This window comes from Lepeophtheirus salmonis, chromosome 3, assembly GCF_016086655.4.
Source record: "Lepeophtheirus salmonis chromosome 3, UVic_Lsal_1.4, whole genome shotgun sequence".
NCBI classification, from domain to species: Eukaryota; Metazoa; Arthropoda; class Copepoda; order Siphonostomatoida; family Caligidae; genus Lepeophtheirus; species Lepeophtheirus salmonis.
In genome coordinates, this window is record NC_052133.2 from 27,656,857 (window position 1) to 27,670,367 (window position 13,511).

General features: G+C 31.9%; 4 protein-coding genes across 4 annotated transcripts; 1 reads left to right on the forward strand and 3 right to left on the reverse strand.

Annotated features, from left to right (window-relative positions):
* The first annotated feature begins 1,881 nt into the window (after nt 1-1,881).
* On the forward strand, nt 1,882-6,037 carry LOC121114812 (tudor domain-containing protein 7). Its single transcript, XM_040708892.2, has 6 exons — nt 1,882-2,870; nt 2,941-4,522; nt 4,709-4,810; nt 4,870-5,298; nt 5,365-5,674; nt 5,727-6,037. Exons 1-6 carry the CDS (start codon nt 2,287-2,289, stop codon nt 5,948-5,950), a joined length of 3,231 nt encoding a protein of 1,076 aa, XP_040564826.1. The 5' UTR covers nt 1,882-2,286; the 3' UTR covers nt 5,951-6,037.
* LOC121114814 (activator of basal transcription 1) lies at nt 6,025-8,240 on the reverse strand. Its single transcript, XM_040708893.2, has 2 exons — nt 6,854-8,240; nt 6,025-6,788 (listed from the first exon to the last, which is right to left on the reverse strand). The coding sequence occupies exons 1-2, from the start codon at nt 7,185-7,187 to the stop codon at nt 6,244-6,246; spliced, it is 879 nt and encodes a 292-aa protein (XP_040564827.1). The 5' UTR covers nt 7,188-8,240; the 3' UTR covers nt 6,025-6,243.
* Nucleotides 8,241-8,786: 546 nt separating this feature from the next.
* Nucleotides 8,787-9,783, reverse strand: LOC121114815 (putative histone H1.6). The gene has a single exon (XM_040708894.2). It carries the CDS (start codon nt 9,714-9,716, stop codon nt 9,099-9,101), a length of 618 nt encoding a protein of 205 aa, XP_040564828.1. The 5' UTR covers nt 9,717-9,783; the 3' UTR covers nt 8,787-9,098.
* Nucleotides 9,784-12,357: 2,574 nt separating this feature from the next.
* On the reverse strand, nt 12,358-13,439 carry LOC121114817 (transmembrane protein 192). The gene is made up of 2 exons (XM_040708896.2): nt 12,862-13,439; nt 12,358-12,704 (listed from the first exon to the last, which is right to left on the reverse strand). The coding sequence occupies exons 1-2, from the start codon at nt 13,359-13,361 to the stop codon at nt 12,434-12,436; spliced, it is 771 nt and encodes a 256-aa protein (XP_040564830.1). The 5' UTR covers nt 13,362-13,439; the 3' UTR covers nt 12,358-12,433.
* Nucleotides 13,440-13,511: the final 72 nt, after the last annotated feature.

Below are 13,511 nucleotides of genomic sequence, written 5' to 3' on the forward strand. Positions count from 1 at the left end.
TTATACTTGGGATTCTAAGCAATAATGAGTTTTAAAGGGTTGGAAGATCCCATAGAGTGGAGAAAAATTGTGTGAGCTATGACTCTTACTGAGGACAGGAGGGGGATGAAATAGTGTAAAGCGAAGAATCGACTTAAAGTGGTTTTATCTATCCTAAATCCTCCTCAAAGTCAAACTACAATTTCGTCCCAATCCCCAGGATTACAGAAAAAAAGGTTAGTAATTACTGATCTATTACTTTTTATTTTTAATTTTTGTGAAAAATTTATGAAATTCTGTGTCTCAAGAATAGCCTTGTCTTTCTTATGAAAGAAAAATAGCTAGGAATTTCCAAGTTATTTTTGAAATAATATAATGCCTCTTTTCCTAGTAGGGAAAGAGGAATCAAGTTTTCATATTTCTTCCTATTATTTTAGGAATTCAGTCTTTGAGTTCTTTTTCCTTTGAGTAAATATTACTGTCGACTATTTTAATTGCATTGGATAAAAATTTTTATTTACATCTCTGAAGATTCTTTAGATATAGTAAGGTGACTATATATATAAGTGGGGATGCTTTAGAAAACTTGATTTCCCTATTATTATTAAAATATATATCTAAAGAGAAGAGTCAAAATCAAGATGCATATTCATGGCGTCATATTAGATTATGTTGTCAAGATAATTACATTGAGCTCTATTTTTCAAATGAATATTAAGTGTATAATATCCCCTTATTCTTAATATATTGCTGATTTCTTCGCTATACTATATTTATTTGAAAATGTATGTTCTGAACTATTTTTTTATTTATTTAAAACAACTTTTAATCAATTTAAAAAAAAATTAATTTCAGTACTTTAATCGTCGGGGGGTAAAAATTAACAGTAATAGTTAAGAAAATACTAGATGATGTATTGATTATTTCCCAAATGACTCCGCTGTGACGTTAACAAAATAGCAATTACAATTGTAAACAAAGGCAAAGAAATATCTTATCGACAACCCTTATGTGACCTTGAGAAATTAGATACATCAACATTCTTAAGCGGCTCGTATAAAGCCGATTTCTATCTCGTGTGGACGCTAAACTTTATGAATAATGATAAAATAAATGTAGCATCGATTTAAAAAATATTGTATGAAGTACGTACAAATGAGGGGAGGGGTTTTGAAATAGATAACACTAAAAATTAAATTTTTTTCATTACAAAAAGGACATCCATGGAAATGCATTTCCTAGCCCTTACTTATAATCTGATCAAGAGTTTTTTTTTGCCACCACAGGCAGAGTTTGAAATTTACACTAGGGAGGCTAAATTGTATTTGTTTACTTACTAAGTATACAAAATATACATTTTCAAATAATAAATTTTGGGGATCAGGGGCCTATTCCTCTGGTCCTTCCGCAAACTCCACCTATCTTTGCCACGTAGAAATGATTGTTGTTTATGTCAAGCTTCAAAAACATTTTCTTTGGCTCACCATGTATAGTGTGAGCAATCGTTTTCTTATTACAGCCTGCCTGGAAGTTGTTTTTTTTAATAAACATAAAGTTTTATAAAGATCCTAAATATTTTTTCTTTATTTCAATTCTAAAATAGACCAAGCGTTTCTTCAAAAAACGCAAATCAAAATTTATTAATCTATAACCCTCCCATCAAAGTCCTCTTTTTTGGAAATCAGAATATATTCACCTTTACTATGTACCTAAATTTGACAAAATAGAAAATTCAACCCACAAAAAAGATCTCATGTTTTAGCCTATTGTCATATCTAAAGGAAATTGAGACACTATATAGCTTGTGATATCAAAGCAATCGTAAAAGGTCTCCTCGTCCCCCCTACTCAGGGTGGGAAAGACTAAAAATGAAATTGAGAAGCTAGGGAAGAATCTTTCGATAAAATAGAAAAGTAATGTACAAAGGGAGAGCTAAAGAGAGAGAAATTGAGCTGAGGGAATGCCGAATTAATGATGATCGAGAGGAAGGGAGGGAGGAAGGGAAGCTGGTGAAGGAAGGAATCAAGTGAGAGGGAGTACTGAATAGAATAAATAAATAAATACTCTAATATAGAAATGTACTAACTACTAGTAAAATATGATTTATGTATATCTGAGGTAAGGAGCTGAGAGTGGAGAAAGAGAGAGAGACACGTACAGAGAGAGAGATAGGGGGAGAAAGAGAGAAAGAGAGGTGAAGACAGGAAAGAAAGAGGAAGGAACATGTGAAAGAGAATAAGTGAAATTATTGGTAATTTGTCTATCGTCGAATGGAGAGAACTTATGATCTGATTCCCTTGTAATTGAATGATGTCGACTGAAGATCAAAGAAAAGAAGTTGTAGATCTGATTCGTGCCTGCCTCCTAAGCAGCAAGGGTGGGGTCGGGCTGGATCAGATTAATAAAGACTATAAAGATCTCGTGGGTGACAACATTCCGTTTCGGAGTTTAGGACACAACACACTCACGGACTTCTTCTCCAAGGCGAGGGATGTGTGCCGTATTATGGAGACGAATGGTCGAATCATCATTCATCCCGTGGCAACGGAGTCAACGCATCACATTGACAACCTGGTGAGCCACCAGAAGAAGTCCTCCGCAAAAGGGGGAAAAAGGCGTGTCCAATCCCAATATGGCCTCTCGGCGGGGCGAAGACCCAATCAAAGATCCAACTGGATTCCTCCCTCTCCCATGAATACAAATGGCAACAGCAACCATCCTCGTGGCGGAAGGCGGCCGACCAACTCCCGGAAAGTGGGCTCAGGAAGATTACCTCCGAGGAGTAGCATTGCCAATAGCACATATCGCCCATATCCATCTCATCAAAAACTACGAACTCCCTCCACTCATCACTCCTTCACTAACAATCAGTCCAATAGCAATCATTCCAAGTTCGTACCTTCATTTCTTTCTTTCTTTTATTTTTAGTTCTTCTATTGCTTTTCTTTTTACCATTAATAGTTCCTATCCTCTTAAAATTGGTACATTTCATTCTGGAAAACCAAACCACCATCCTCGCTCAAAATCAGGGGGGAAAAATCAGAATCCTCCAGAACGCTCTTACGTCAAAGATTTAACACAATATTATCAAGATAAAGGATATGGTACACCCGAATTTAAAACCTCTGAGATGGGTTCAAAAAAAATGAGACACAGGACTTATGTATCATCTGTAACCGTAGAAGGGCAATCATTTCGAACATTCCCTATTGAATATAGTTCTAAAGAGTTAGCTGAGGAAGCAGCAGCTCGTCTTGCTGTAGATTCACTTGGTTTAAAGCGGGAAACTCAAAATAATAAGCATAATGATGGCTTCAATTTTCGACAAGCAGGTGAAATCAATTCGCTTATTGCTGATCGAATTGTCGAAATTGTTGGAGACAAATGGAATGGTATTTGGTCAACACAAATTGATGTAGAGTACAAAGCAAAATATGAAGAGGTGTTACCTCCCGACTGGCCACAGCTAATTATTCCGACGAAACACCATCTTAGAATTGATATTCCTATTGAAAACCATTATATTGTTCTTCCTATGAAAGAAAAAGAAGAACCAAAAGTGAATAGTAATAATAATGGTCTTGAAAATGTTGATGCACAAATCACTTCTGTTCATTCTGATCTGAAAGGAGACACAAAGGAGGATAATTTTGAAGAGCTATTAAGTGTTGACGATAATTACTCTGGGAAAGCTCTTCCACCTATAAGTATTTCAGAGGAAACTTATTGGGATGTGTATATTACTGTCATTTCGAGTCCAAATGAAGTTGTTGTACGTCTACTCAGCGAGAACTATAATAAAATTTTTGAAGATTTAACTACTGATATGGAATTATATTACTATGACTATTCATCTAAACTACCACTAGTGAATGAACCTCTTGTTGGGTGCTTATATGCAGCTAAACTTGATACAGACTGGCACAGAGTTCGTGTTACAAATGTTCACGGTATAAAAGTTACATGCTACTTTATTGACCATGGAGATGAAGACGATTTAAATGTTCAAAATTTAAGACCAATTCACCCTAAGTTTTTAAAATTACCACCACAGGCATTGTCTATTAAACTTGCGGGGTTTGAAAATTTAGTTGATGCTGATGATACTATTCTCACTTATATGAGAGAAAATGTTCTTGGTAGATCCCTTGTTGCGGAAGTTGTATCTAGAGGAGAAAAGGGTACTGATCCAACACTTATTCTCTTTGACACATCTACTGAAAAGGATATTAATATAAATAAAAAGATTCTTGAACTCTCAAATGAAGGAGTCAATTGCAATAGTAGCATCTTACCATCCGCTGGGGAGGAAGTAGTCTCAGTCTATCTTTCTTATGTTTCTAGTACAGGAATCTGTTATATTCAAAGAGAAACGCCGACAATAAATTTGATAGAGAAGTTAATTGATGAAACTAAGGATAAAATACTTGAGCAAGAGTTTTCACATAGTTTGGATATAAATACATTATATTTAGCAAGAAATCGTTCAGATAATAGGTGGTTAAGAGCTGCTCTCCTTACAACAGAAGTAATCGATGAAAAGGTAATACATACAATGTTTTGATTTATATAAGTAATTAAATTGACAAATATATTTTACGGATCACTCTCTTTAGTGAGATGATTAATTTACGGAATTTTATTGTTGTTTAAGGTATTAGAAATATCTTGTTGCTATTTGTATGTAGTTGTTACAAATAATAATATATATACATAAATTTTCATTAAGGTTGAGATTGTACATATTGATTATGGAAGTCATGATGAAGTTGACTTAAGTGATTTGCGTGACATTGGATCTACAAAACTCTTATCGGAAACTCCTTATCAGGTAAGTTTTCATAAATTATTTAAATTGAAAATTTTATAAATTAATTTATATTATTTTAGGCATTGAAGTGTAGATTAGCCAATATACCGTGCACTTATCAGTGGACAGAAGAAACCACAAATAGATTGAAAAATCTTGCTCCAGAAAATAAGCTCTTATCTTTAAAAGTCATTTCCTCATCCGGCGATACACCTGAAGTAGAAATTTATGCTAAGGAAGATGATAAACTGAGTGTTTCATTTAATTCAATTATATCTCAGCTAAAGGAACTTTTTATTGTTAATAATCAAGATTTTGAAAATTCCACGAGTCCCACCAATGTAATAACAGATGATAATGATAAGAAAAGAAGCTCATTATCACCTCAAGATGAGCTTTTATTTTCTGATATTGCATCTTTGAAAGGCTTAGTTCCTCCCAAAATTCCAGAAAAAGAGGAATATTTTGATGTCACTGTTACATTAGCAGCAAATCCTAGCACTTTTTATGTAAACGATTTTTGTTCTTATTTTCTTAAGCCTACGAATATATTTTTTTTTTACTTAATCATACAGGTAAAACCTTGGAGGCAAACAGAATCCTTAGAAATACTTACAAGTGAAATGATCGAATTTTATTCTAGTCCGACTCGTCGTGTCGTCGACATAACTTTGGAAGACCTTAGTAAGGATTCGTTTTTTGCAGCAGTTCACTCGGATGGATTTTGGTACCGAATTAAAGTTGATAGAGTACTCGACGATCAGACGATAACTGTTAAATTTGTTGATTACGGGGACTTCGCTATGGTAAATTTAAAGAATCTGCAGCCATTGTGGCCCCAATTTAGAAACCTTCCTATGCAGGCTATTAAAGCCTTTTTGTCAGGTAACATATACATAATATAGATCTCACGAGTTTAACCTTAATTACCTATCAGATATAGTCCCAGTGAATGGAGATTGGACTCCTGCTGACGCGATATGGTTTAGTAATCGGTCAGTAAATAAACAATTCGTTTCCGTAGTGAAAGACATATCCCAAGAAGAGGATGGTTCGGTCAAGCTAGGAGTATCCCTTATAGATGTGTCACACCCTAAAGAAGATATTATCATCGACAAGCTTCTTGTTGACGAGAAAAGAGCCGTTTATTTGTGCATATAAGTCTTATTTTGTTTTTCTTCTAATATTATTTTATTAAGAGGTTTAAGTGTAAAAAAAAATAATTAAAAAAAAGATAGCATAGAAAAAGTTGTAAATTTATTTTTTCCACCAGAATGAATATGAATTATTTTACAAAATAGTGAACATACATAGTAACAAATACCATTTATCCCGAATTACTTCCATACGGCCATGTTTCCATAAAATTTGCACAAACAAGAAAGCGAGGTCGTCAAATATATTTTGACCAATTATGAAATAAAAACGCAGGATAACAGAGAAAAAGGTGGAGGCTAATCTGCTGATCCACCAAATACATTTTTAAGGAACTCTGATCTTTTCTGAGTCGATGATTTCCCTTTCCCTTTATTCTTCCTAGCTTTTTTGGATGGGATTATAGTTGCTTCGCGTTTTGACTTCTTGTAGGGAGATGGGGATTGTGTCGTGCTTTGTCTTTTTCGTTTAGCGAATATGGCGGATTCAGTATCTTTCAAAAAGAAATCGTAGGGGCGAGGCGATTGAATTTCGTCAGTTTTTATATTTTTGCATTTGTCGATATTTGTCCTAAAGTAATCTACTTCTTTCTTGGCCTGAGACACTTCGTTCCGCATTTTTTGATTATGCACCACTTTTTCGTAATTCATCCTCTCGGTTAGATGGGACCACTTGAAACGAGGAAGGTATTTGACATTCCAAAGGACATCATGTGATTTACTCCTCTTCTTCCCGCCAACGTGAGTGCAGTTTATAGATTCAGCAACTTCCCGAGCCACAGACTTGCTCATATATTCAATCCATCCCTCAATAAAACTCTTTAATTTATTTTTATCCCGTGAATCTAGAATAAGTAAATGAGTTAGAAATTACTAATTAAAGAAGTTATGAAGAGAGAAGAAACTCTACTTGGCTGTAGGAATACTCTTCCGACTTGTCCAAACTTGGAGAAATAGGCTGTTGTACGAGAGACGTTAAAGCCATGTGGGATGGAACTCAAATATATAATTCCAGGCTTCTTCTTCTTCTTTCCGTTTCGTCCTTTACCATTTTCACCCTCTTCATGATCAACGAAACAAGACCCTTTCGCTTTTCCTCCTACTTCCTCTTTATCATCCGCCTCATCAACTTCATCATCCTCATCCTCACTTGTGTATTGAAGGGAATTTATATCTTCGTCCATTTCTTCATCAGATAAATAGAAATCGTTACTTGAGGAGGACGACATCTTTTTCCTCAACATTCACAATGGAAGAATCTATTAACAACCAATATACAGACTAATATATTTCTTACATAAATGACCACGCCTCCGGCAACAAATTATCTCTTTTGTACAAATTATAGTCAGTTTACAGTGCCATAGTTTCTTACTCTAGGCAACTATACTCACGTGACATTCTTCAGCATCAGGATATTCTGATCTCTGACGTCATATTCAATAATATGATGTAAGAATTTGGTAATCATGATTTACATGGGGACAAAAATAACTATAAATTATAATTTATAACTTATAAGATACTGTATGAACTGAATAAAACTATGTTAACTAACTAATCTTATCTATGTACTTCCGAATAAGTTATAGAAAATTATTTGCAATATTTTAAACACAATTTTTTATGAGTCTTACAACTCATTAAATGTTCGTCTGAACCGTACTATTATTTTTTATTCATGAACTAAGCTGAGATGTTCTATTAAATATAGACTATTGGTTATATTAAAATAACTAATAAGCAAAAGGTATTAATTTATTATCAAAAATATATAAAGGAGATGATAATGAAGTTAAAAATAGATTTAAATTATTTTTTTTTAATAAATAAGTATTAACATAATTTCTAATCATGCCATTTTGAATTCTCGATTCTAATAAAAGGGGGTTTATCAGCTATTTTTCAGCTTACTGATATGATTTCTTGCTCTCTTTTTAGCCTCACTTTTGGATATTTTTTTATTATCACGAATTTAAACAATAAAAACGTAGTTTAGTTTATTACGCCGAGTAGAGTTTAATTTTAATATAGCTAGTATGTCATTTTGCTCTAGATGGAATAAAGGAGAAGTGTATCGGGATCATTTTTCCTCGGGTATTATATATTTTTCTAATTAATATTGAAAGATTTGAATGTAGATATATTTAATTATTATATATTCTATTAAATCTCTTATTCGACAGGTAAATATGTATGTTCCCAATGTGATAATGATCTATTTTCAAGTGAGTCCAAGTTTGAACATCAAACCCCTTGGCCAGCCTTTTATCATCCCATCCGTTCGGACTCTTTATCTAAAAAACAAGAAAGGAAAAACGCATATAAAGTATATAATGTTTTCCCTGGCTAAATTTATATTTTAATGAAATTATATTATTAATTAAACTTACTTTTTTTTATTAAGGTTTCTTGCGGAAAATGTGGCAATGGCCTAGGACATGAGTTTCTTAACGAAGGCCCAAAAGGAAATTCGAGATTTTGAATATTTAGCCACTCCCTGAAATTTGTTTCTAATGGTAGCCATCATTTTCATGCTAATTTTATCTCAAGAGTAATCGTATTATTAATTGTTAAATTTCAGATGAATCCAAGGGAGTGAAAACTACATAAAGCCGACAGTATAATACTAAACATGTACACTATAGCCATCAAAACAATTTTTGCAGAAGTTGGGGATACATTTAAAGAAAAGTTTATGCTTCTATGACGCTTTTTTATTAAAAAATAGAACAGGATAAATTAGCTGATGTTTTTATATAACCTTGTGTAAACTTTATATTTTTAATGTATGTTGCATCACCTTCCGAGTAGTAAAATAATTAATTAAGCATAGGAAAACATAATATTTTATGGCTTTTATTTTCATTGGATTTACATATTAGCAAGTCAAACGAACGTCTGAATAAATAATGATAAACAAATGTTGCACAAAATTTCAGAAATTATATAGAGTATGTCGATATATATATATATATATTAATATTAAAATATAATAAATTGAACTGAACAATTATGAATTATTATTATAAGAATGTCTGTCTATAAAAATAAAAATTGAGATAATAAATTGGAGTTGTACTTTTAGAGGGAGAAAGAAATAATTATCCTATTCCATAATTATTGTCCTTCCACTAATCTATGATTATTTGGAATCACTTCTTTGCCGAAGTCTTTCTCTTGGATGTTGCCTTTTTGGTAGGAGTTTTCGGGGATTTTTTAGCAGGAGACTTTTTAGAAATTTTTTTAACTGGAGTCTTCTTTGGGGCAGGCTTTTTGACGGCCACTTTCTTGGGTGTTTTCTTGTCGACTGTTTTGGTCTTTTTATTCGAAGTCTTCTTTGTGACTGGACTCTTCTTGACAGAGCTATCCTTCTTAATAGTAGAAGAAGCCACTTTAGCTTTTTTGGGAGAGGATTTGCTTGTATTCTTTTTTTTATCCGTGACTCTGAAGGACCCAGCAGCCCCATTTCCTCGAACTTGCTTTAAGACTCCGTCACTGGAGCCACTCTTGAGTGCAATCTTAACATGTGCATTGATGTGCTTATCATTATCCCCTACTTTGTAGTTGGCCATGATGTACTTGAGAATAGCGTGCTTGGAGGAGCCCTTCTGCTCTTTAAGCCCATGAATTGCAGCAACAACCATATCCACATATTTAGGATGTGAAGCAGCAACTTTTCTTGACTTGGTTTGTTTTTCAGGACTTTTTTTCTCTTTTTTAGAGATAGGAGATGCACTTGAGGTGGATTGACCTTCCATTGTTTCTGCCATTATTACCTATTAACTAAGGAAAATTAGAGACGTTCACTTCTCAACGACGAAAATTGTATAGAATCTCAAAAAGCTGGCGCGTCTTATATTTATACTTTTTTGAAGCGGACCGAAGAGAGCAATACATTCTCTTTTCAAAAGATATCCATATAACTTTTGTTTTTCTTTGCTGGATTCAATTCCATTTTTCACGAGATTTTTGTAAATTATTACTTATTATTTCAAGACTAACATCATTAGCAATACTACAACTCAATATTTCATAACATAAACGTTCAATATTTTGAGCTCTTTCCTTGATAAATCTCTAACAAAAGACATGAAGACCACGAAGTATTTTCACATACTTGCATTTTAACTTCGATAATTATCTTAAGTATCATGTTTTCGAAAAAAATAAAAAATAAATATGATAATACAATGCTTTTTTTATGATTTGTTTTTATTAACTTGTAATTAATAACTTTGTTTTCCCTTAGAAATCAACAATCAAATAGTGAAAGAAAACACAAATTATTAATTCTTTTACTAGAGTTATATTTTTCAATTGAGAGAATGCTTCGAAAATTTCGAACTCCAGTAAATTTGAAATGGAATACATGAGCACTAGTATGTTAAAGAAAAGTTAAACCTAATTTTAAAAAGCTAAAAAGCGATTTTTCAGATTTACATTGAAGAAAAATATTAAATTATATGATAATTCGCATATCTGATTATCACTATCAATATCTTAAAGACATTATTAGGAGCTCTAATATTTTACAGTGAAATCAGTTCTGATTTCAATTGCATTTAATAAATAATCTAATAATTAATAATAAAATATTATATTTTTTCCTTATGGACCATAATTATATGTCGGAGATTATTATTCAAACTTATTTGTTTTTCCGTATTGCTTTTCATTTATTAAAGTACTTTTTACAGATTAATCCATGCAAAGTATTTTCAAACCATAAAAATATGCATAACTATTCCATTCTAACAAGTAAATTATTAATTATCTGTTAAAAATAACACAACTAAAGAAATGATTTTTTATTATTAATCTTAACTGTTCAAGGACAATTTGCCAAAGAACATTTCTGTAATCTACATTTAGCTAAAAAATATTTTATAAATTTAATTATGAATCCAATCATGAAGTGTTTTTTTCCATATGAAGAAAAAACACAAGCTTAATTTCTATTTCCTTGGTTTATTCTCTCCATTGTTCCTTAAAATTTTTGAACTAGGAATAATTTTCTATTTTTTTTTGTTGAAATTATGAACGACTTTTTTTTCTAATACAAAATTTGTCCTTTCGAAAAATTATTTTGATATTTGACCAAAATAAATAAATTTAGATGACATTTTTCGATAACAATTATGTACTTCCACTTTCTGATATCTTTATTAAAAGTTTGACAACAATAATGAGGTACCTTTCGACAAAATATTTACATATGTATGAATATGTTCATTTATTTGAGTTGGAAGGACAGGCCTCTTTTTGTTGAGGGGGGCTAGAACCGTTATTAAGATGTTTTTGTATGACGAATGAGGGTTGACGATTTTGAGAAAATGTGATTCTTCTTTCGAAAGGCCAAGAAAGTGCAAATTGCAAATTACTTTAAAGGATAAAAGTTGAAAAATAACCTTTTATTTAGAAAACACATTTAAATATTATCTTCTTTTTTTTTTTTTTTTGAAAAATTTCTTTTTCTTTTGAAATTTTTGAATATTGTTACTAAACAGAATTGTCAAAAAATGTGTTCCTTTCAACAAACAAAAATGACAGCAATATTTTGGGGCGGTAGTCACGGGCATGATAGCTCCCATAGTTACGACATACCTAGTCGTTAGCTTTGTTTTCAAATCATGATAGGAAATTTCAGATATTAGTAGCAATTGCCCAAATTTTTGCTTTAAATAAAGTACAAAATTAAATTACATCCATTGTTTTATGACTTGTATATGTTTACTCTTTCAAAGATAATTAATTGATGAAAAATTAATGTCTTTAATTATATATCCTTAGAAATAAAATTATTGAATATTGCAACATACAATATCTGACTTGTTGATCCTCCAAAAGTTATAAACTTCTATACGTTTGTGATTAAAGTCATCAACTTATCATTACTGTACGTGCATGTACAATGCATATCAAACAACAACATAAAAAGCATTATAAGTATAAAATGAATAATTCTTTAATTAGCAATGTTAACTATTAACTTATTAAAATGAATTCCTTACAAAAATATTTTGCATCCCTTTGTTAAATATTTATATAAGGAATTCAAGTTACATTATATAAATAATTTTTCATTATATCAAATAGTATTAATTCAATGATGAGTTATGAAATAATAACCGCTGGTCAACAGTTTCTTTTGCTTACGAGTCCTAGCCGAGTCAGAGTCTTTGAATTGAGAGTCCGGCTGGAGCCTAACTCCTGTCTGAATCCTCAGCTCTATAATAGTAGTACAGTTTTGTCAAAAATGATTAACAAATGGTTTTACATTAATATGAAAAGTATACGTCATTGAAGGACTAGATAAAAACCTCTCACGGTTCACATCTGGTCTGCGGGAAACTGTTTTAAAGAGAAATAAAGGAGAGGAAAGGTTACAATAAAACTTTTTCTGATTAAATCATAATAATAAATTTATTTGAGCATAAATATAACTAAAATATAAATTAATAAGTTAAAATAAACATTTTAAAGTACATTAACCATTACTTGGCTGCGTTGTGAATGTATACTGATCTATCTTGAGTCTTAACTCATCTATTTCAACCATCATAAGACTTATGACTTCAGACTGTCTGTCAAGAACAATGTTACGTATTTTATCGGGTGAAGCTCCTATCAAGTCACTTATGCCTAGAGTTGGAACACGTTTACTGATTAATCTATTCATCCAATCTTGTCTAAGCACGTCTGGAGGAGCTTTTGTTTCATGAAATTTTTTCAAGTTTACAAGGTACTTAGTAATTAGACTGCAAAAAAGAATCTTATGGTTTCAAAAAAGACTAAACAGTTTTAATTTATATTTGTCCAATGAGTACTAATCCATAAAATATTTTTATGAGCATAATATTTTAGGATCAAAAAACTTATTTTAATTTAATGGATTTGAAACCATATGATCAAGACCTCAATATAGAAAGAGCTTCGATAGTCACAAGTCCTCGTAAATAATCAACTTCTTCACAAATATAAGACTTGCAATTCTCATAAAGAATAGTTGAAGCAATAAGTAATAATGCATTTCCAAATGATACGATATAGAATGGTGCTCTTCGTATGTTTTTCGTCTGAATGTAAAATTCTATATATCCATCCAATTTTGATTTCGCATGATGATATTTCCAATATTGATCCCCGATTAGATGGATAAGCCAGTGAAGGCCATGTCCATAAATTAACCACGAAAATGGCCGAATTGAACAATGCTTTTTTCTCCAACAGATACTCGGTAGAATTAAAGTTAAAAACAGAAGAAAGAGATTACTTGTCATCAAAATGATACACAAAACATAAGTTGGCATTGGTTTGAAATCGTAGTCCCATGTTCCTTCACTATCGGCAACTTGAGTAACATGAGAATCTTGATCTTCCCCATCAGTACTATTTGGTCTTTCAGATCGACTCATCACCTCCTAAACTAATCAACTTATATTATGCGAATGAATTTTAATCATTTTGTTATTTATTTATAGGCTTACTTAGTACACTGGTAAGTAAGTAGAAACTATTCACTCCAACTATGTACTTTACTGGGTGGGGAGTAGAGTTGTAGAGAA